The following is a 22,539-nucleotide window of genomic DNA, read 5'->3' on the forward strand; positions in this document are numbered from 1 at the left end:
AAAAAAAGAAAGAAAGAAATCTGCCGTAGGCTGGGTGCAATGCCTCACACCTATAATCCTAGCATTTTGGGAGGCTGAGGCTAGAGGATTGCTTGAGGCCAAGAGTTCAAGACCAGCCTGGGCAATGGTGAGACCTTGTCTCTACAAGAAAAAAAAAATTAGGGCCAGGCACGGTGGCTTACACCTGTAATTCTAGCACTCTGGGAGGCTGAGGCGGGCAGATTGCTCAAGGACAGGAGTTCAAAATCAGCCTGAGCAAGAGCGAGACCCCATCTCTACTATAAATAGAAAGAAATTAATTGGCCAACTAAACATATATATATATATATATATGAAAAATTAGCTGGGCATGGTGGTGCATGCCTGTAGTCCCAGCTACTTAGGAGGAGGCTGAGGCAGGAGGATTCCTTGAGCCCAGGAGTTTGAGGTTGCTGTGAGCTAGGCTGACGCCACGGCACTCTAGCCCAGGCAACAAAAGTGAGACCCTGTGTCAAAAAAAAAAAAAAAAAAAAATTAGCCAGGTATGGTGATGCACTAGTAGTCCCAGCCATGCAGGAGGTTGAAGTGGGAGGATTGATTGAGTTTGAGACTGCAGTGAGCTATGATGCTGCTGCTGCATTTTAGCCTGGGCAAGAGAGTGAGACTTTGTCTAAAAAAACAAACAAACAAACAAAAAAGTCTGCTGCAATGCAAGCAGCAGTCAGGTAGATAGTGCATGACGGACAACTCATATGGCTAATCCAGGGGCATTTACTCCAAGACTCAGGGGCCATGAGTAGTAAATCTGAAACTGCTGCAAAATTTAGTGAGTATGTACAAAAGTGCACTTTCTTGAAAAAGGTTCTTCTCTGATAGACAATTTGAAATCGAATCTGCATCTTCCCCACCTTAGATTATTTTTGGCTCTGTAGAACTTCCATATTTTACCTATTTATTATGTATCTTGGGGCCGGGCGTGGTGGCTCACACCTGTAAACCTAGCACTCTGGGAGGCTGAGGCCGGAGGATAACTTGAGGTCAAGAGTTCGAGACCAGCCTGAGCAAGAGCAGGACCCCGTCTCTACTAAAAAAATAAAATAAAATAAAAAAATAATTGGCCAACTAAAAATATATAGAAAAAATTAGTCAGGCATAGTGGCGCATGCCTGTAGTCCCAGCTACTCGGGAAGCTGAGGCAGAAAGATCACTTGAGGCCAGGAGTTTGAGGTTGCTGTGAGCGAGGCTGACGCCCTGGCACTCTAGCCCAGGCGACAGAGTGAGACTCTGCCTAAAAAAATAAATAAAATAAAACATTTATTATGTATCTTGTCTCCCGCCACTCCCAGATGTAAATTCGGTAACGGACTTTGTTTTGTCCGTTTGTTTGTTCTCTGTTGTATGCCCAGCGACTGAAACTAATGAATGAGCACACATTAGGGCGCTCATTTCTTCGTTGGATGAACAAGCGAGCGAAGCACTCACGGAAGTGACCATCAGGGGGCGCCAGAGAGACTGGGTAGGGGTAGAAATGAAGAAAAATGCATTACTCCGGCACGAGGTTTGAACTCGTTCGGCCACCGTAGTTTTGGGGCTGGAAAAGTGCAGGCGCTTCCGGGCTCCGTGGTACGAAAAACGGCTTTGGGCTGTTAGAGGCCAAACCCGCACATCCTAAGGCAGCTCCCTGAGGCAGCTCCCTCGCGGAGCTAAGGCTCCGGCCGAGGGCTGCAAGCTTCTGACCGACCCAGCCGCCAGCGCGGCTGCTGCGGACGCGGCAGGGCCGGAGCTGGGAGCGTGGGTCACCATGGCGACGCCGGCGGGCCTGGAGCGCTGGGTGCAGGACGAGCTGCACTCGGTGCTGGGGCTGAGCGAGCGGCACGTTGCTCAGTTCCTGATCGGTACAGCCCAGCGCTGCGCCTCTGCCGAGGAGTTCGTGCAGCGCCTACGAGACACCGACACCTTGGACCTCAGCGGGCCGGCCCGCGACTTCGCCCTGAGACTCTGGAACAAGGTGTCGCGAGGGTGGGACGGGGCTCGGCGTGAGAGGGTGTGACAAAGGGGAAGGGCTCTGTCATTTGTCCGGGCGAGACTAGCCTAACTGTTCATCAGGGAGTTAAGCGCAGTTCGGAAGCATTTATCTTTTGTCCGTTGTCGCCTAGGTACCGTGCTAGGTGCTGGACGTCCACCTCGGTGGAGGATATCCGCTGAGAATGGCTATAGAACAGTGTTTCTCGAACTTGAACATGCATGTGATTCATCCAGGGCCCTTGTTAAAGTGCGGATTCCGATTCGGTAGAGATCTTAGCTTCTGCATTTCTAACAAGTTTTCGAGTGATACTGACAGTCCATGGACCACACTTTGAATAGTGAAATATGTGGGAAATGCTGTGGTATGGCAGAAGAGGTAGGGGGGTAGTGATCAGGAGAAGAAAGCCCAAAGATTCTCTGTAATTTGCAATAGAGAAGGGCAGAGGAGGAAAGCTATAATAGGTGAGCTGCTGGAGGACAGGACTGTGCATCTCTTGCCTTATTTTTCTTCCTACCTAACAGTTGTCTTCCTCACAGAACAGGTGCTTAGTAAGTATACAGACGGAGTGAAAGTGTTCAGAGAATGGCAGAGAACCTAGTATGGCTATGCCACATGGTGCTTGGTGAGAGGTTAGAACGTAAATGCTGTGAGGGTAGGCACTTTATATTCTCATCACCAGTGTATCCCTGGAGTCTTGTGCAGTGCCAGGCGTGTGACATCCACAGTCAAATTGCAAAATAATCCTTGTAGTGTGTCAGTCCTTGTGTAGGCATAACTTAATCATTGGGAAGAACAGAGCTGTAGGAAAGTGCCTGAGCATTTGAGAATCAAGTTTAAGAATGTAAGCTCTGTGAAAGCAGGGAATTTTGTCTTTTTTGTTTATTCCTGTATCCTAGTACCTAGCAAGTACCTGGCACACAGGACAAACTTTGGTAAATGTTTGTTGAATGAATAACTGAAAGGAAGCTTAGAAGCTGAGGGGGCCCATTCAGGCTGATGAATATGGAGTGAGGCCATGGGGAAGAAAGAGAACGGAAGGCTGGTTTAAGAACAAGTAACCCCTTAAGTTAGGAACAGGGCTAAATAGATGGTCAGAGATCAGGAGTTGCTCAGACCCCCTTATCTTTTCCTCTACTGATAGGTACCCCGGAAAGTGGTGGTAGAAAAGCCAGCTCGGGCAGCAGAGCGAGAGGCCCGAGCCCTGCTGGAGAAGAACCGATCTTATAAGTTGCTGGAAGACAGTGAGGATAGCAGTGAGGAGACTGTGGATAGAGCTGGGAGCAGCCTCCAGAAGAAGCGTAGAAAAAGGAAACACCTCAGGAAAAAGCACCAGGAGGAAGAGGAAGAAGAGGAGGAAGAAGCTTCTGAGAAAGGGAAGAGGAAGACAGGGTAAGTCAGAAGCGGGGTGAGGGAGGATGGGGCAGGTAGATGCTAAACCTCTGGATGTCCTTATTTAATCCCCTGGTCTGGGCTGCAGGGTGAGTAATCAGCAGACAGAGAAGCCAGAGTCGGAGGATGAGTGGGAACGGACAGAGCGCGAGCGCCTTCAGGACCTGGAGGAACGCGATGCCTTTGCGGAGCGGGTTCGGCAGCGGGACAAGGATCGGACTCGAAATGTCCTGGAGCGGTCAGACAAGAAGGTGCATGGGGGCAGCATGATGTTCTGTAAATCCCCAGGGTCTCTGGGATTGCAGAGATATTGATCTCTGGGAAGAAAAGGGGCTAGTGATATGCTCTAGTGCTATGCTCATCTCTGTGGTGAGAGGACCTCATTGGTCTTCTAACTAAGGCACCTCTCTTTCATGCCCACAGCCATAGAGATTCCTCCCTGATAGGGGACATTTCTTTGTGCTAGGGTTCATCTGAATGATCCCTGTGAGTCTAGAGGGGAACAGCTGTTGGTATGTGGGGGCTCTTTGGCCTCATACCTCTCCACTCTTGCTTTTCTCCCAGGCTTATGAAGAGGCTCAGAAGCGCCTCAGGATGGCTGAGGAAGACCGGAAAGCCATGGTGAGTCCCAGGTTCCAGGAAGCCAAGATCAGAAGACAAAAAGAAAGACCTTCTGATGGAGCAGTTAGGTGCAAGGAGAAAGGATCCAGAGGCAGTGCAGTGGGGATGCTGATGGCATGGCCAGGTCTCTGGGGGAGGGCGCTCGGTTGGTAGGAGCTAGCTGAAGACACAGTTATTGAGAGAAGGAACCCTCTTGAACTGTATAGGGAAAGAAGCTACCAACAAATCCTCCTTGACTCTCTACTTTAAGATCAAATCACACCGTGTATTACTGAGTGAGATTTCGACTTTCCCTCTTCCTGAAACTTAATGAGATGTGAGGCAGCTGGAATGTTGTCAAGGGTGTGGCTGGAGGGCAGGGCCAGTGCAGCTGTCCCACTGCATGGGTGCGTGCTGACCATTCAGTTTAGGCACACCGTCTCCTTCCTACCACCTAATCCCTGCACCCCTATGTGGCTTTATGATCTCCCTGTGGTTTCCAGAGTTGGTCTTCTCACTGGATGGGGACAGAACTCTGGTAATTCATAAACTGGGCTTTTTATGGTGTGAGTCTAGGTAGAGTAGGCAGTTTTCTAAAAGCCTGGTTTTGTCAAGTGAAGTCACACTTAAATTCCTGGAAAGAATTTTGAGGTCGTTAGAGTTCTGAGAATAGCCTAGTGTTTCCTGACCTAGTCTCTCCTGATCAATTCATCTCATGTCCCACCCTGCAAAATGACTATGGTCAGAGACTTGAGACATCTCTCAGTGCAGTTGTAGTGTTTTTATTTGTCTGGATTTAATTTTTCTTTTCTTTTTCAATTATGAAAAATTTCAAACAAATAGGAAAGTTGAAAGAATGATACAATGAACACTCTTATGCACTATTCAGATTTAAAAATGGCTAATACTGTGTGTAGTGTTTGCATTGTTTATATAAATGTTGGGTTTTTTTTAAGGACCATTTAAAAGAGTTTTAGGTGTCATGGCATTTTATTCCTAAATACATTAGCATGTACCTACTAAGATTAAAGCCATTCTCTCTAAAACCACAGTGCCATTGTCTTACCCAAAAAGATGAACAGTAATTCTTGTATATCAACTAAGACCTGTCTACAGTAAAATTTATCCCACTACTTGAAAATATCTTTGTTTTGTTTTGTTTTGTGTGGTTTTTTTTGTTTTTTTTTTTCAGACAGAGTCTCACTTTGTTGCCCAGGCTAGATAGCCATGGTGTCAGCCTAGCTCACAGCAACCTCAAACTCCTGGGCTCAAGCAATCCTGCTGCCTCAGCCTCCCGAGTAGCTGGGACTACAGGCATGCACCACCATGCCTAGCTAATTTTTTCTATATATATTAGGTGGCCAATTAATTTCTTTCTATTTATAGTAGAGACGGGGTCTCGCTCTTGCTCAGGCTGGTTTTGAACTCCTGACCTTGAGCAATCCGCCAGCCTCGGCCTCCCAGAGTGCTAAGATTACAGGCGTAAACCACTGCGCCTGGCCTTGAAAATATCTTTAATAACTGTTTTTTCTAAACTGAATGCAGTCAGGTACGTGCCCTGTGTTAGGTTACTAGGTCCTCCTGAGTTTGTTTCCATCTCTCTTTGTCTCATCTTGGACAGTGTCCTATATTTTGGATTTTCCTGATCCTTGTCGTGTGTGGTGTTAAGTTCTTCTGTTCCCTGTGCTTCCTTTAAAGTGGAAATTGGGTCTAAAGTCTGCCTAGACTTAGATTAAACAGTTGTGGCAGGAATACGTCTTGGGCAGGGATGTGCACTTCACGTTGTGTCACATCAGGGAACACGTTGTGCACTTGTTAATATAGCTGTCCTTTCTACCATCGGCCTTTCATCTAATGGTTTTAGCAGCCACTGCTTGTCCTTTCCCGAATCAGTTATTTTGTTGGGGCTTACAAAATGGTGATTTTTGGATTCCGTTATTCCTTGTAAATTTCTTGCCTAGCATTTTTATATACAGAAGAGCTTTTACTTAGCAGCAAGCTATAATTCTTAAAAATCAGCGTAAGTGTTTTATTTCCTTTTAATTACCAATTTTCAGAGTTAAAGGAGTTTGGTGTAACAGTTATTTTCACTGCTGACAAAGATGTTTTTTCGCATTTTTCTTTGTGTGTATGTCACACTGGACTCGTGAATTTTTATTTTTTAATATTTTATGATCTCACTTCATTATTCTTTTTAATGCTCAAATTGCTCTGATTTTTTTCCTCATTTTTAAAAAAAGTCTCTCTGCCTCACCCATTGAGGGATGTTTGTGGTACTCAGATTGGTCAAGATTAGAAGGCTGGGTGCGGTGGCTCACACCTGTAATCCTAGGCCTCTGGGAGGCCGAGGCGGGCGGATCCTTTGAGCTCAGGAGTTCGAGACCAGCCTGAGCAAGAGCGAGACCCTGTCTCTACTAAAAAAAAAAAAAATAGAAAGAAATTAGCTGGACAACTAAAAATATATAGACAAATATTAGCTACAGACAAGCACATGCCTGTAGTCCCAGCTACTCGGGAGGCTGAGGCAGGAGGATGACTTGAGCCCAGGAGTTGGAGGTTGCTGTGAACTAGGCTGATGCCATGACACTGTAGCCTGGGCAACAGAGTGAGACTCTGTCTCCAAAAAAAAAAAAAGATTAGAAACTCTACTTTAAGTCTTCACAGAACAAACAAAAAATGCCATGCAACTAAATAGAACCAGCACCCCCAAGGGTAGAGCACCAGTGGGGCTTTGCCCTTATAGTAGAGGAGGTTGCTCTGAAGATTGGGAAGATGATGTTGCCACAGTGGAATGGATTGTGGTTAGAACTGGGAATGCTTTAAGGATATTGCTAGTATTCTGTTATCTACAATGGGTCCTAAAAAGCCTGTATCAAAGGTAGACGTGTACAAACCAAGATGCATACGAGCCAAATGACACATAGTATGGGAGGGAGAGGCCAGTTCCAGAGAGGTAAGCATTCCTGACTACAATTGTGTTACAGGAACAGTCCCTGATGCTGTAGCACTAACTTTTCATGTATAATCAGGTCTCCCCTCCTTCTCCAAACTACATTCAGTTTAAGATTGGGGGTATCTAACTGGGGCTGAAGATTGCCTATTATTGGCACCCTAAGTGGTCTTCTATCCTTGTATGAATTGTTTTCAGTTTGAGACCTATGTTTCTAAATACTAGAGCAGCCTTTTTGTTTTCCCTTTTTCCACTAGTTTGAATAAAATAGTAAGAGTAAAATATAAAATATTGAAAACTTGCCCTACTATATCTATATTGACAAAGACAGTGACCCTGCCCAGAAGGACCTTCTAGCTGAATTCTGCTGCTGGAAGCCAGTGCTTGTGGTCAGCATGTAGCATTCAAAGAGGCCCAGCCTGGGGCACGTCACTGGTCTGGTTGTACATTGCAGAGGGAAGGTGGGGGGTACGAATTTAGGTTCTGACACCTGCTTGTCAGGGAGTTTCTCACTCTAGGGTTTGGCAGAGAAAGGGGTTGCTGTTCCAGCAAGATGAGGGTTTGACTGCCCCTTCCCGACCCAGGTCCCTGAGCTGCGGAAGAAATCCCGGCGAGAGTACCTGGCTAAGCGGGAACGAGAGAAGCTTGAGGACTTGGAGGCAGAGCTGGCTGATGAGGAGTTCCTTTTTGGGGATGTAGAGCTGAGCCGGCATGAACAGAGGGAGCTCAAATATAAGCGACGCGTGCGGGATCTGGCCCGGGAGTACCGGGCCGCTGGGGAGCAGGAGAAGCTGGAGGCCACCAATCGCTACCACATGCCCAAGGAGACCCGAGGACAGGTGAGGTGAAGTGGCATCTGCTTTAGCCTTGGTCCTCAAGATGAGACTCTGGACCATCTTCCAAGAAAAGAAAAAAGAAAAAAATAAAGAAAGAAGATGAGAGGAGGGAAGGCTTCAAGGAATTGGGCAACATCTTGGCTGGTTCCTTCCTTACTTTGCCTTTCCCAGTGGGCACTGGGTGAGGGGGTAGTGATGGGGGAGGGGGCCGGGCAGAGAGGGCATCGTCTGTCTTCAGGTCTTCACAGATCTCCTCTCTCCATAGCCAGCTCGAGCTGTGGATCTAGTGGAGGAGGAATCAGGCGCCCCGGGGGAGGAGCAGCGGCGCTGGGAGGAGGCCCGGCTGGGGGCAGCGTCCCTGAAGTTTGGGGCCCGAGATGCTGCCTCCCAGGAGCCCGAGTATCAGCTGGTGCTGGAGGAGGAGGAAACCATCGAGTTCGTCCGGGCCGCTCAGCTCCAGGGTGACGAGGTGAGACAGAGCTTGGGGATGTTCTGAGGAGGACTTGAAGCTGGCTGGCCAGCTCACACCCTCCTTCCCTTTCCTTAGGAGCCCTCAGCTCCATCCGCTTCAACCCAGGCTCAGCAGAAAGAGTCCATCCAGGCCGTCCGCCGCAGCCTCCCAGTGTTCCCATTCCGAGAGGAGCTCCTGGCGGCCATTGCTAATCATCAAGTCCTCATCATCGAAGGCGAGACAGGCTCGGGGAAGACTACCCAAATCCCACAGTATCTCTTTGAGGAGGTACAGTCATCACACCCTCCAGCCTGGCTCAGCACCAGGCATTGATGAACACAGTCCTGTCAGAGCTCTTTTTACATATTTCGAGTAGTCGGTTATCTGTCTTTTCCACTAAATTGTGAGGTTCTTGAGAATAAAGTCTGTACTCCTTTCACATTTCTTTTTTTTTTTTTTTGAGACAGAGTCTCACTCTTTTGCCCAGGCTAGCGTGAGTGCCGTGGCGTCAGCCTAGCTCACAGCAACCTCCAACTCCTAGGCTCAAGCGATCCTTCTGCCTCAGCCTCCCAAGTAGCTGGGACTACAGGCACGTGCCACCATGCCCGGCTAATTTTATATATATATTTTTTTTTTTTTTTTAGTTGACCAATTAATTTCTTTCTATTTTTTGGTAGAGACAGGGTCTCACTCTTGCTCAGGCTGGTTTCGAACTCCTGACCTTGAGCAATCTGCCCGCCTTGGCCTCTCAGAGTGCTAGGATTACAGGTTTGAGTCACTGCGCCCGGCCTCCTTTCACATTTCTCTTCTCACTTCCTGTCATAGTGTCCATGCCTGGTAGGTGTTGAGTATGTTCAGGTTGGAAGGTCGTGTAGAAGGATAGGTGGAGTTGGGTGTGTGTATAATGTGGACCTCCCCACACTTTGACCCAGCTCAGCCTCCTCCCCTCTGCAGCCTCCAAAGAATGAGGAGTTAAAAGACTGTCTTCCGGCTTTTTCACCTTCTCTTGTTCACCACTGCTTCTGGGTCTGCCTCAGCTGATCTGTCTTTTTCCAGCTCAAATATAGCAGAGGCCTGAACTTGACTACCCAGGGCTGGATTAGAACCCACTTTGAGGGCCTGTCTGTCATCCCATGTGTCTGCCCTTCTTCTTTTCTGGATTTTAGCTTCTGTTTCTTCCCTTCCTTCCTCCTGCCCTGTCTGGCTTTTACAACTTCTTTCTTTGAATTGCAGGTGGGCCCCAAGGGGCATATTTAGCAAAGAGAAAAAAACTCTTTTTCCTTGTCATTCAGGGTTACACAAAGAAGGGTATGAAGATTGCCTGCACCCAGCCCCGGAGAGTGGCGGCCATGAGTGTGGCTGCCCGAGTGGCCCGGGAGATGAGTGTGAAGCTTGGGAATGAGGTGAGATCTCTGGGGAACTGAGAGGTGCAGGGAGCCCTTAGAGTCTGGGACTCAGTCCCCATTGCCCTCAGGGCCCCACAGCACAGGTCTGGGCGCTGCCCTGTTTCGCCTTACCCCAAGTTCCCTTCTGGGAACACCAGCCCACTCTCAGTCACTAATGGCCTCCGTGACCAGGTTGGCTACAGCATCCGCTTTGAGGACTGCACGTCAGAGCGAACTGTCCTCCGTTACATGACAGATGGGATGCTTCTCCGGGAGTTCCTCTCTGAGCCTGACCTTGCGAGTTACAGGTATGGACACGGCCTCATCTTGCTGGAGAGCTGCCCACCTTCTCATCCTGTTCTGCTGCCCCGCTCCCCTCCAGTGCCTTCCTGTGTCTCCTTTAATCCGGAGACCTTTCTTTCCTTTCTTCCCACCCATCCAGTGAGGCTGATTTCTTCTGATTAATGTACTAGTTTTTCTTTTTGAGACAGAGTTTCACTGTGTTGCCCAGGCTAGAGTGAGTGCCGTGGCGTCAGCCTAGCTCACAGCAACCTCAATCTCCTGAGCTCAAGCAATCCTGCTGCCTCAGCCTCCCGAGTAGCTGGGACTAGAGGCACGCGCCACCATGCCCGGCTAATTTTTTGTATATATATTTTTAGTTGGTCAATTAATTTCTTTCTATTTATAGTAGAGATGGGGTCTCCCTCCTGCTCAGGCTGGTTTCGAACTCCTGATCTCATGTGTTCCGCCCGCCTCGGCCTCCCAGAGTGTTAGGATTACAGGCGTGAGCCACCACACCCGGCCATGATTAACGTACTAGTTCTTGATGCTTGTGGTTCACACTGTCCTAGAACTGACTTCAGTGTACCATGGAGATGGGGCTGGAGGGTAGAAGAGATTGTAGATTTGAGAGGCCAAGGTAGGGGGATTGCTTGAGGCTGGGAATTCAAGACCAGCCTAGGCAGCAAAGCGAGAGCCCTCTCTACAAAAAATTAGCTGGGTATGGTGATGGCCATTTGCAGTCTCAGCTACTCCTCTGGAGGCTGAGCTGGTAGGATGGCTTGAGCCAAGAGTTCAAGGCTGCAGTGAACTATGATTATGCCACTCCACTTCTGCCTGGGCAACAGAGTGAAACCTTGTCTCTAAACAAACAAACAAAAACATCCTTCTGTTTTTTTTTTTTTTTTTTTTTGAGACAGTCTCACTTTGTTGGCCAGGCTAGAGTGAGTGCCGTGGCATCAGCCTAGCTCACAGCAACCTCAAACTCCTGGGCTCAAGCGATCCTCCTGCCTCAGCCTCCCGAGTAGCTGGGACTACAGGCATGTGCCACCATGCCCGGCTAATTTTTTCTAGATGTATTATTTGGCCAATTAATTTCTTTCTATTTATAGTAGAGACGGGGTCTCGCTCTTGCTCAGGCTGGTTTTGAACTCCTGACCTTGAACAATCCGCCCACCTCGGCCTCCCAGAGTGCTAGGATTACAGGCGTGAGCCACCAAGCCCGGCCCATCCTTCTGTTTTTTCCAATAAGAGCAGCTGCTGACTCTAACCAAACTCTTAACTCTGAACGAGAGGGGATGTCTGACTTGTCCTGGCCTCAGCTTCCAGCCTCTTCATCTTGGCTACTCCTGTCTGCGAGGCTGTGACAGGCTACAGACCCTGGCCGCCTTTAACTTTCTGTTGGTCTTATGTAACTGCGATTGTTGGCTTCTCCTTAGAGCTCCTTCAGCCCCCCAAATATTTATTCTTGAGTTCTTTGCTTCCATCCCTCCCCTCTCATCCAGGGAACCCTGGTGTCGGGCCCTGCGTTGCCCAGCGCTCCTCTCATTGCTACCCCCTTTCCTTCCACAGCGTGGTGATGGTGGATGAGGCTCATGAACGGACCCTGCACACAGACATTCTCTTTGGATTAATCAAGGATGTTGCTCGCTTCCGACCTGAGCTCAAGGTCCTGGTGGCTTCAGCCACACTGGACACTGCCCGCTTTTCCACTTTCTTTGATGACGCCCCTGTGTTTCGAATCCCTGGGCGCAGGTTTCCAGTGGATATCTTCTATACTAAGGTGCCCCTTCAGGGAGGATGGGCTTAATTCTGAGTAATAGAAGCTGGGGCGTTTGGAGGGGGTTGTTCCAAGAAGGGAAGGGTGGAATGGAAAGTGCGAAGGGGACCTGGGATAAAGCATATGTTGAGCTGGGAGAAGAGGAAATGTTTGCCCAAGCAAGTGGCCCTACTGTGACCCCATCTCTTCCTGCTTCCTAGGCTCCGGAGGCTGACTACTTGGAAGCCTGTGTTGTGTCTGTGCTGCAGATCCATGTAACCCAGCCCCCCGGGGATATCCTGGTTTTCCTGACGGGACAGGTGCCTGACATGGTGGGGAGGGAAGATAATATATCCCAGGGGAAAATTGAGCTGGCTTATCGGCTGCCTTTCTGTGACTCTGGGACCCTGTTGCTTCCTCACCCTGAATCCAGGAGGAGATTGAGGCTGCCTGTGAGATGCTCCAGGATCGCTGCCGCCGCCTGGGCTCCAAGATCCGGGAGCTCCTGGTGCTGCCCATCTATGCCAACCTGCCCTCTGACATGCAGGCTCGCATCTTCCAGCCCACACCCCCTGGGGCACGAAAGGTCAGTTGGAGAAACCCATACTCTTTGCATGATCTGGAAAGTAAGCATTGTAGAGATACAGTGGAGAAGGGAAGCCCTTGCTGTGCCAAGAGGTGGGATGTCATATGGGCCTTTAAGAAAAACAGCTGGGACACTGGGAGGCCGAGGCAGGAGGATTGTTTGAGCTCAGGAGTTCAAAACCAGCCTGAGCAAGAGTGAGATCTCATCTCTACTAAAAAAAAAAATAGAAAGAAATTAGCTGGAAAACTGAAAATAACAGAAAAAATTAGCTGGGCATGGTGGCGCATGCCTGTAGTCCCAGCTACTTGGGAGGCTGAGGCAGAAGGATCGCCGCTTGATCTCAGGGGTTTGAGGTTGCTGTGAGCAAGGCTGATGCCACGGCACTGTAGCCCAGGCAACAGAGTGAGACTCTGTCTCAGAAAAAAAAAAGAAAAATGGCTGGCTGGGGTGATATCAGAGGAAGGCCGAAGGTGTGTTTGAGGTCAGTGTGTGAGCTAGTAGGCTTTGTGGGGGGGTTCATATGATGATAGTGGGAGACAAGGCTGCAAACAACTTTGGACTGAGACTGGGGAGGGTCTTTGATGGCAGGAGAAAAAGTTTGGACTTTAGACAGTTAAGTGGCAATCAAAGGATTTTGAGCAGGATTTTCATGCAACAAATATTTAATGAATTCCTCCTGTGAGCCAGGTACTGTTCGAAGGGCTGATGACACAGTGATGAACAAAACAAACCCCTAGCGTAACAAATTTGCAGTCTAATGGGAGGAGACAGTGGACACATAACATCGATTTGTAGCCAGTGCTCTGAAAAGCTGATGTTGGATATGAAGCAGCATAGGAAAATGGAAACTGACTCTGGAGGGTGGGGGTGAGGAAAGCAGGAAGGTGTTTTCCTTGGCAGGTAGGGAAGGCCTCTCCAGTGAGATGAAAGTGGAGCAGAGCCCTGAACCCGGTGAGGGAGGCCACCAGGCAGAGGGAACAGCTGATGCAAAGAACGTGGGGAGCGAGGCATGCCCTTAGGAGCAAGGAGCAGCAGGTGCGGGAGGAGCGGGGAGCAGGTGGAGTGCTAGGAGGTGAGGTTAGAAAGGCAGCCAGGGGCAGGGTGATCAGGCCTTTAAGGGGCATGGATTGAATTCTAAAATAGGATAGGAAGCCATTGAAGGATAGATAGAGAGTGATGGCACAGGTTTACATTTTAAAAAGCCTCTTCTAGATGCTGAGTGATGGGGGCTAGAGGTAGAAGCAAGGACACTCGTTAGGAGGCTATTGCAGGAAGCAGTGTGTGAAGATGAATGTGAAAGTGGTGGCAGGGAAAATGGGGGCAGGAACCTGGATACCCTCATTTCCCGTCTCTGAAAATACCCTAAATCCTCTTCTCAATTTCCTCTCCTCATTGTGTTCCTACTGACTCCCACCCCCACTTCTCTCTCACCTGTCTTCTTGCCTGTCCCCTACTCGTGACTCGGATACAATTCCCTCAGCTCCTGCCCCTTACTGCACCTGCTACTCTATTCCTAACTTTCCAACATCACTTTTTCCTGGGTAACTATGTGGGCAGGGCCTCTGGGTGACCCCACATTCTCTCACTCAGGTGGTTGTGGCAACAAACATCGCCGAGACATCGCTCACCATTGAGGGCATCATTTACGTGCTGGACCCAGGGTTCTGTAAGCAGAAGAGCTACAACCCCCGCACAGGCATGGAATCACTCACAGTCACACCCTGCAGCAAGGTAGGCCTGGATCTCCATGGGGCTGGCGGGAGGTGGAACTGTCCCAACACGGAAGGTCCAACTCGGAAGCGGGATGGGGGCTTCTTAGGAGACGATGGATAAGCAGTTCGCATCCTCCCAGAGTTCTTGCATAAGAACTTTACTGCCCTTTCTCTTTTCCCTGACCAAATTGTCAGCCAGCCTACTCTCCTGTCTCCCAGGCCTCAGCCAATCAGCGAGCTGGCCGGGCAGGTCGGGTGGCTGCAGGGAAGTGCTTCCGCCTGTATACTGCCTGGGCCTATCAGCATGAACTCGAGGAAACCACGGTGCCTGAGATCCAGAGGACCAGCCTGGGCAATGTCGTGTTGCTGCTCAAGAGCTTAGGTGTTTGGGCTATCTGAGTCCTCCTGAGAGAGCAGGGAGGTGGGCCTGGTCCTTGTAAAGGGGCTCTATTTTATCCCTACACTTTTCTCTAGGGATCCATGACCTAATGCACTTTGATTTCCTGGATCCTCCTCCATATGAGACCCTGCTGTTGGCTTTGGAGCAGCTGTATGCTTTGGGAGCCCTCAACCACCTTGGGGAGCTCACCACGGTGAGGTGGGGGTACAGCATGGGCCAGGGCAGGTTGATGGGGTCAGGGTAGCTCCAGGGTGGAGGGAAACCCAAAGGAGGACTGGCTTCAACTTTCTCTCTCTTCTCTCCTTAGTCTGGTCGAAAGATGGCAGAGCTGCCCGTGGACCCCATGCTGTCCAAAATGATCTTGGCCTCTGAGAAGTAAGCCCTCCCACCCCTCCTGGGCCCCCAGCACACACACTGCATCCTCTGTCTCTGCGGCCATCTTTATCTCTTTCTCTTTTTCTCTCCATATTACTCTTTAACAAAAAATAAGTTATTAGAGAACTCTGATTGCCCCCCTTTGAGGCCCACAAGGTTCAATGAGACACTCGATCTATCCTTTTTTTTTTTTTTTTGAGACAGAGTCTCTGTAGCCTGGGCTAGAGTGCTATGGCGTCAGCCTAGCTCACAGCAACCTCAAACTCCTGGGCTCCAGCCATCCTCCTGCTTCAGCCTCCAGAGTAGCTGGGACTACAGGCATGCGCCACTATGCCTGGCTAATTTTTTCTATATATTTTTTTTAGTCGGCCAATTAATGTCTTTCTATTGTTAGTAGAGACGGAGTCTCGCTCTTGCTCAGGCTGGTCTCAAACTCCTGGGCTCAAATGATCCTCCCGCCTTGGCCTCCCAGAGAGCTAGGATTACAGGCGTGAGCCACCGTGCCCGGCCTCAATCCTAGTCTTAATGTTATTAAATGGGCAAGATTTATAAACAGAGCAAAATGAATGAAAGTGGATGATTTGCCATATGGGAGGGTTGCTGAGTTAGGAACCTTACTCATTCCTAAGGTTTCAGACTAGAACATTTAGATGTAACTGTGGAGGGACCACCTTTTGATGCCATTCCTCTGCTGTGGTTGAGGTCAGAGATCTCCTGATGCACTCAGTACACACCTTCCTATGGCAGAGCTCTCAGAAGTCCCCAGTGCTTCCTCCCCATCTCCATAGATGTCTTTCCTGTGTAACTGTTCCATCTACAGCCCCCACTCCTGTGACCTCCAAGCTGCTGCTGCCACCTAAATCTATCTTCTGGCTAATTTGTAGCCACTGTGTCAACTGGCCTTCCCCACATGAGGGAACATCACACAGTGATCACTGTTCCCCACCGTGTCTGTCTTACATGTCTTGCTTTCAACTTTCATGCTTTTCCCTTCCTGTCCTAGGTACAGCTGTTCAGAGGAGATCCTGACAGTGGCTGCCATGCTGTCTGTCAACAACTCCATCTTCTACCGACCCAAGGACAAGGTTGTCCATGCAGACAATGCTCGTGTCAACTTCTTCCTCCCTGGTGGTGACCACCTGGTTCTGCTAAACGTTTACACACAGGTCATTAGGCTTGGGTGAGTGGGAATGAGGGAGACTTGGGGTACTTTAGTGCTACTTATACTTAACCCCAACTTTCTTTTTAACCCTCTTCACAGTGGGCTGAGAGTGGTTACTCTTCACAGTGGTGCTACGAGAACTTTGTGCAGTTCAGATCCATGCGCCGAGCCCGGGATGTGCGGGAACAGCTGGAGGGGCTCTTGGAACGTGTGGAAGTTGGTCTCAGTTCCTGCCAGGGGGACTATATCCGTGTACGCAAGGTCAGCATTTCTTCAGTCTGTTGCTCTCCACTCAGTACCTCCCGAGGAGCAAGCTTCTCTGGGGTCTTGCAGCAGTTCCTCCAGCCTGAAAACATACCCTCGTCCCCTATGTAGGATGTGTTCTCCCAGGGCTTGCTCTTCTCCAGACCACTGAAGGTGTATTCTCAGTGGGTTCTTCATGCTTTCCTCACCTCTCCAGTTCTCCAGAAGCCTGAACTAAAAAGATAGTGAGCACTGAGGTCCCCAGATGTGTGCCTTTCCCATTGATTGTCTTTTCTGCCTGCTCCTTAGGCCATCACTGCTGGTTACTTTTACCACACAGCACGGCTGACTCGTAGTGGCTACCGAACAGTGAAACAGCAGCAGACAGTGTTCATTCATCCCAACTCCTCCCTCTTTGAGCAACAGCCACGCTGGCTGCTTTACCACGAACTTGTCTTGACCACCAAAGAGTTCATGAGACAGGTGAGGAGACCATCCCCTGCTCAGGCAGGTGGTTACATGGGGAGATGTGTGCTGGCAGGCTCAGAACCCAGTTTCAGGTTGCTGGGACTGGCACAGAAAAAGGGAAATACATTAGTTTAAGGTAGGATAAAATAGAAAGGCATCCTTTCTAACAGCTGTCTCAGCATCTTTCAAGATCTGAAAACTGGCCAGGCGCGGTGGCTCACGCCTGTAATCCTAGCACTCTGGGAGGCCGAGGTGGGCGGATTGCTCGAGGTCAGGAGTTCGAAACCAGCCTGAGCAAGAGCGAGACCCCGTCTCTAGTATAAATAGAAAGAAATTAATTGACCAAATAACATATATAGAAAAAATTAGCCGGGCATGGTGGCGCATGCCTGTAGTCCCAGCCACTGGGAGGCTGAGGCAGGATTGCTTGAGCCCAGGAGTTTGAGGTTGCTGTGAGCTAGGCTGACGCCACGGCACTCATTCTAGCCTGGGCAACAAAGCGAGACTCTGTCTCAAAAAAAAAAAAAAAAAAAATCTGAGAACTCTATATTTCGTTCAATAAATATCTGAATGCCTACTGTCTCAATGTTTTAAGTGCTAGGGTTATAATGGTGAACAAAGCAGAGAGAGTGTACTTTAATCTTTCCATTCCAGGTTTTTCTTTTCTTTTTTTTCTGAGACAAAGTCTCACTTTGTTGCCCAGGCTAGTGTGCCATGGCGTCAGCCTAGCTCACAGCAACCTCAAACTCCTGGGCTCAAGCAATCCTCCTGCCTTAGCCTCCCGAGTAGCTGGGACTACAGGCACGTGCCATCATGCCCGGCTGATTTTTTTCTATATATATTAGTTGGCCTATTAATTTCTTTCTATTTATAGTAGAGACAGGGTCTTGCTCTTGCTCAGGCTGGTTTCAAACTCTTGACCTTGAGCAATCCGCCTGCCTCAGCCTCCCAGAGTGCTAGGATTACAGGCGTGAGCCACTGTGCCTGGCCCATTCCAGGTTTTTCTTGGGGATAGGTTACTTGGGATCTTGAATAATATACAGAGGTGTGTCTGCCTTTGGGCATATAATAGAGTCAGGTACCTCTTGCCCAGCCCTGCAGTCAGAGGGGAAAAACTTTTAACCACACAAATATGGGTTGGAAAGAAGGGAACCCTACTGATCTTTTCTCTCTCCTTCTAGGTATTGGAGATTGAGAGCAGTTGGCTTCTGGAGGTGGCTCCCCATTATTATAAGGCCAAGGAGCTAGAAGATCCTCATTCTAAGAAAATGCCAAAAAAAATAGGCAAGACCCGGGAAGAGCTGGGGTAAGAGATGGGGATATAAGTGGAACCAGACACCAGCTCCTTTTCTGTCCATACATTTAATATCTAGTAAATAAAATTATTTTTGGAATAAAGCTTGTGAGAACTTAAGGGATACAGAGAAAGTGACATGAAATTCTGTCTCATATGATCACTTAAACTTTATTATTTACAACAAGTTAAATTACACAGCAGCTTTACACAGCATAAGATGGAAAGAAAGGAAGGAGAGAGAAGAGGAGAGGAAGCTGGCTCCTGACATTCTTGACCGCCTCCACCTCCTTCTCTTGTGCGTAGCATAGTCTTCAGTGCTGCCTCCACTCCAAGGCCAAAGATTAGGCCTTGGAACACAGGTGTAAGTTGGGTTCTGGCTCTGACAACCCCAAGGCCACTAGGGCTCCCACTAGCAGCTTCTTCACGGGCGTTGGAGGTGAGTGTGAAGGCATCAGCTGCAGGGAGAGAGGTTAATGCCAGTTGAGGGGGAGCATACAGATATTCTACCCTTCAACCCACCCAGCCCTACTTAGGACTCACTTTGTCTAGGCGATGGCGACAAATCAGGCCACTGGAATTCAGGTAGAAGGTAGAATAGGCATCATAGGTCCTGGAAAAGGGAGAGGCTTACTGAGGGAAAAGGTGACTGGTCCGAAAGCTTAATTCAAACTTTTGTTTAAACTAGTAGTTCTAAACTTTGCTACATATTAGATCACCTGGGGAGCTTTTAAAAATTTCAGTGCTCAGGTTGTGCCTTGTCACAATTAAATCAGAATGTCAGGCACCAATATATTTTGTTTGTTTGTTTTTTGTTGTTGTTTTTTTATTTCAGCATATTATGGGGGTACAGATTTTAAGGTTTCAATAAATGCCCATTCCCCCCCTCCCCCGGCACCAATATTTTTTAAAGATCCTTAGGTGATTCCACTGTGCAGCAAAGTTTGGGAACTGCTGGTTTAAATCCTTATATATGATGTTTGAGGACAAGCCAAACAATTTCTTAAGATTCTACTCCCAGGCAAAAATTTACCAGGTTGGGAGGCTTAACTTATGAGACAGGAATTTTCATTTGTTGCGTAAGTATTTGAGTACCTACCATGTGTCAGGTACTGTATATGTAGAAACTGAAGATCAGAGGTTTCCTAATATACTTAATGTCCCTATTATTTTTATAATATTAATGTAAATTACATTAAAATAAGATCCCTGTCCTCAAGCACTTCTTTTTTTTTTTAAATAAGCACTTTTATTGTTCTCCATGCTATACTACACAAGCAATCACTCATTTGAAACATGCTTACATTCCTCTGTCTTTGTAGTATTCTGGAGTGTCCTACAATATAACATCCTTATATAAGGGGACTTCTTAAAACTGGCCATCTTTTGAGATTGATGAATGAATAAAGACTGGTGAGAGGCTAAGGGAAAGAGATCAGGCAGCTGGTAGCAACTAGAGTGCTGTAATTTTTTTTTTTTTTTTTTTGAGACAGAGTCTCACTCTGTAGCCTGGGTTAAAGTGCCATGGCATCAGCCTAGCTCACAGCAACCTCAAACTCCTGGGCTCAAGCAATCCTCCTGCCTCAGCCTCCCGAGTAGCTGGGACTACAGGCACGTGCTACCACGACTGGCTAAATTTTTCTCTATATATTTTTAGTTGTCCAGCTAATTTATTTCTATTTTTAGTAGAGACGGAGTCTCGCTCCTGCTCAGGCTGGTCTCGAACTCCTGAGCTCAAACAATCCTCCCGCCTTGGCCTCCCAGAGTGCTAGGATTACAGGCGTGAGCCACCAGCCTGGCCTCTCACTTCTTTCTTACCGGTAAAGCTCATCCTTGTCACGCCTATAGAAACGCAGAAAGAGCATGTGGATGGGCAGCCCTACGAGCCGCCAGCGGGCTTGCAGGGTCCAGTTCTCCGGGTGGCGGGTCAGCTGTAGAATCTCCAAACGAAGTTGTGCAAAATAGTTCCAGGCCAGGAAACGGCAGAGGGTCAGCGACAGAATGTACCATGTCCGGCCCCTGAGAAGAAGGGATGGGAAAGAAATCTCAAGATGGCAGAATCAGAAAACCAAACTGGCTTCTGTCCAAGGAATGAGGAACAGTTATGAGAAGTAGCCTGTGACCTTCTCCAGGGCAAGTGTATAGTATTGGGCCCTTTTCTCCCCAAGACCCTACCCATGCCCCAATTCTCACTTGGTACGAATGTTCAAGATCTCATTGATGAATTCCACATCCAAGGAATAGAGAGTGTAGTCGTGGGAGTAAAGGAAAAGGTTGGGAAGCTAGGTGGAAGAAGAAGGCATAAAGTCAGTGGGGAAAAAAAGATGATCTATTTCTCAGTTTTCTATTTTTAAGGCCAAGTTAACTCCCTTCTGAGTTAAAAGTTATTTTATCCCATGTTTAACCTCCCTTAACCCAAACTGAGGAGTACTATTTCCTCAGGAAAATGTTTATAACATTTCTGTGCCTGTCTCAAGGTTCTAAAAAAGAATCCAGTTGACTAAGCCCCTATTTCTAAGGATGACCCACATTCCTTTCCACTGTAGACAAAGGCCACTTTTGTAATGACTTACTTCTTGTCTCAGTCTCTCATACATGACAGCGAGGTGTTCCTCCATACTAGGATCTCCTGATGGGGTGGCAGGGGAAGGGTGGGCAGTTCCAGGGGCTTTGAAAGGTATCAAAGCCCCAGGATAGGGGCAGGGAGGTCCCTCAAAAAGGCTCCTAAGCCCATCTAGGCAGCCAGTGTGCAACTCAGGTCCTGGTCCATTCTCCCCCTTTCCTGGAAGGAGAACCACCCATGGTGAGCTGAGGGCCTGGACCTGTGGGAGAGGTAGTATGGGAGCCGGGGGAAGTCGCAGGCTGGGAGGGCACAGGGGTGGGGGAGACCAGAGAAGAAGAGGAGATGGGGAAGTGGTTGTCGTGGAGTGAGGCCAAAGGAGCGGGAATGGTAGAGTCCGTGGAGAAAGCTGGTCCTAAGGAGGGAGAAAAGGGAAAAAGATAAGAATCCAGATGCCTAATGACCCTACATCCCTTGGATGCTCATCAACAGGCTCCCAATCCCACCTACTCCTGACTGGAGAGATGGAATTACTAGAGGGGAAAAAGGAATGGATTCACCTCCATTGCTACTGAAAACAAGAGGAAACAGTTTTATATGACAAAAGTACCAGTACCTCCCCCAAATACTAGCAAACACTTATACATTTGTTTACAATTCCAACACTGGGGGCAGTTTCACCCCTCTTACAGCAAAAATCATATAAGAATACATATGTAATTAATGAACTAATGAATAACTGGTCTTGCTGTGGGCAAAATGTGGCCTATAATCACAATTAAGTGTGAGGCAAATGTACAGAGAAAAGAATATGCAGTTGAAGCTAGGAATTCGAGTTCCAATTCTGTCCCATAACCTTAGGCACTCGAATTCCCTATGTCTCACTTTTCTATAAATGAGGGCTGTATGAGGCAATGAATGTAAATAAAACGTAGCGACCTGTAAAGTGGAACATAAATGGAAGCAATTATCATTTCGGGCTCCTCTAATGACAGGCACAACCCCAGGAGACTATTAAAGGTTGGACCTCATTCTCCCTGGTTTACCGACGTTGAAACTGCGAGGAGGGGAGGTCACCCAAAGTCAGGCCTGACCCAACCCCTCAGCTCCCAAGGAACCCCCGGGGGGTCTCACTCGGGGGAGGGCCGGCGGGCCGCTCGGGTACCTCGGTCCCCGACGGTGTCCCAGGGGCGCCATCTCTGCTGGGGGCTTGGCCATCTTGCCAGCCCAGGCGCAGGGGCCCGAACCGGGTCCTCTCGGGCCGGCCCTCCTGCCAGGACCGCTCGCCCGGTGCAGGATGCACGCGCTGCGGAGCACGGCCTGTGGGTCTGGTCTGGGCTGGGGAACTCCCGGGCAGCGCCGAGGCCGGGCTGCGAATCTCTCCGTCCCTGCCCTTCAAATCACCTCCAGGCACAGGTAACGCAGAGACCAGGGTGCAACACGGACGCGCCCCGCGGCCCCGGCCTGGACCCCGCCTGCCCGCCTTCAAACCTGGGAGAACCGCGCGCCAGGCCGGGCAGCGCCGCCTTCCCGCCCCCGCCGACCCCTAGCCAGCCCATGCGCCGGGAGGTACAGGTGCGCAGGGGCGGTGGGGTGTCACTGCGCCTGCGCGGAAGCCGGCGCGCGCTCCGCCCCACGCAGCGGCTCTGAGGAGGGTCTCTCCCCGCCCCCTCCCGCTCTGCGCTCACCTGGGGTCGAGCCTGGTAGGCCCGGAGGCAGGGGCCGAGACGCCGAGCCGCCCCCCGGCTGGGCTGGTACATGATCTTCCAGGAGTAGAGAACGCCTCCCGAGTCCGGCCTCCGGCCTCCGGCCTCCTCAGAGGAGTGAGCGCGCCCCGGAGCCCGCTTCGTGAAGGGGAAAGGAGGGGGGATAAGGGGCTGAGGGGAGGGAAACGGAGATGTTGCGCGCTTGCGCACTGCGGGCTCCAGGAGCCTGCTGAGGCGCTCGGTCTGGCGTAAGTGCGCCTGCGCATGCCGGAGCGAAGGCTGCCTCACAGCGCTTGCGCAGTAAATTAGCACCCCAAACACCGCGCTCGCACCTGAGGCATTTCCGCAAAAAGCTGAGCGAAGATGGGGCTGAACCGGG

The 22,539-nt window shown here is 49.4% G+C and overlaps 2 protein-coding genes across 2 annotated transcripts; one reads left to right on the top strand and one right to left on the bottom strand.

Annotated features, from left to right (window-relative positions):
• Positions 1-1,531: 1,531 nt before the first annotated feature.
• DHX16 (DEAH-box helicase 16) lies at positions 1,532-17,998 on the top strand. Its single transcript, XM_012736328.2, has 20 exons — positions 1,532-1,987; positions 3,147-3,394; positions 3,483-3,645; positions 3,959-4,015; positions 7,529-7,783; positions 8,046-8,249; positions 8,328-8,519; positions 9,524-9,634; positions 9,809-9,924; positions 11,468-11,678; positions 11,876-11,974; positions 12,088-12,240; positions 13,831-13,971; positions 14,172-14,334; positions 14,427-14,545; positions 14,660-14,727; positions 15,731-15,893; positions 15,989-16,150; positions 16,442-16,615; positions 17,782-17,998. Exons 1-20 carry the CDS (start codon positions 1,781-1,783, stop codon positions 17,908-17,910), a joined length of 3,135 nt encoding a protein of 1,044 aa, XP_012591782.1. The 5' UTR covers positions 1,532-1,780; the 3' UTR covers positions 17,911-17,998.
• Positions 17,999-18,039: 41 nt separating this feature from the next.
• On the bottom strand, positions 18,040-22,397 carry C5H6orf136 (chromosome 5 C6orf136 homolog). Its single transcript, XM_012736344.2, is given in 9 exon segments — positions 18,040-18,352; positions 18,438-18,507; positions 19,713-19,913; positions 20,088-20,176; positions 20,468-20,869; positions 21,620-21,994; positions 21,996-22,046; positions 22,048-22,127; positions 22,130-22,397. Coding segments are annotated over 9 exon segments (1,467 nt in total). The 5' UTR covers positions 22,215-22,397; the 3' UTR covers positions 18,040-18,238.
• Positions 22,398-22,539: the final 142 nt, after the last annotated feature.

Source organism: Microcebus murinus, chromosome 5, assembly GCF_040939455.1.
Source record: "Microcebus murinus isolate Inina chromosome 5, M.murinus_Inina_mat1.0, whole genome shotgun sequence".
Classification (NCBI taxonomy): Eukaryota; Metazoa; Chordata; class Mammalia; order Primates; family Cheirogaleidae; genus Microcebus; species Microcebus murinus.

Excerpts from the sequence above, each read along its gene's own strand:
- DHX16 (XM_012736328.2), top strand. The coding sequence starts at position 1,781 with ATGGCGACGCCGGCGGGCCTGGAGCGCTGGGTGCAGGACGAGCTGCAC. Across the intron at positions 11,975-12,087 it reads TGGTTTTCCTGACGGGACAG|GAGGAGATTGAGGCTGCCTG; the intron begins GTGCCTGACATG and ends CCCTGAATCCAG. Across the intron at positions 13,972-14,171 it reads CAGTCACACCCTGCAGCAAG|GCCTCAGCCAATCAGCGAGC; the intron begins GTAGGCCTGGAT and ends CCTGTCTCCCAG.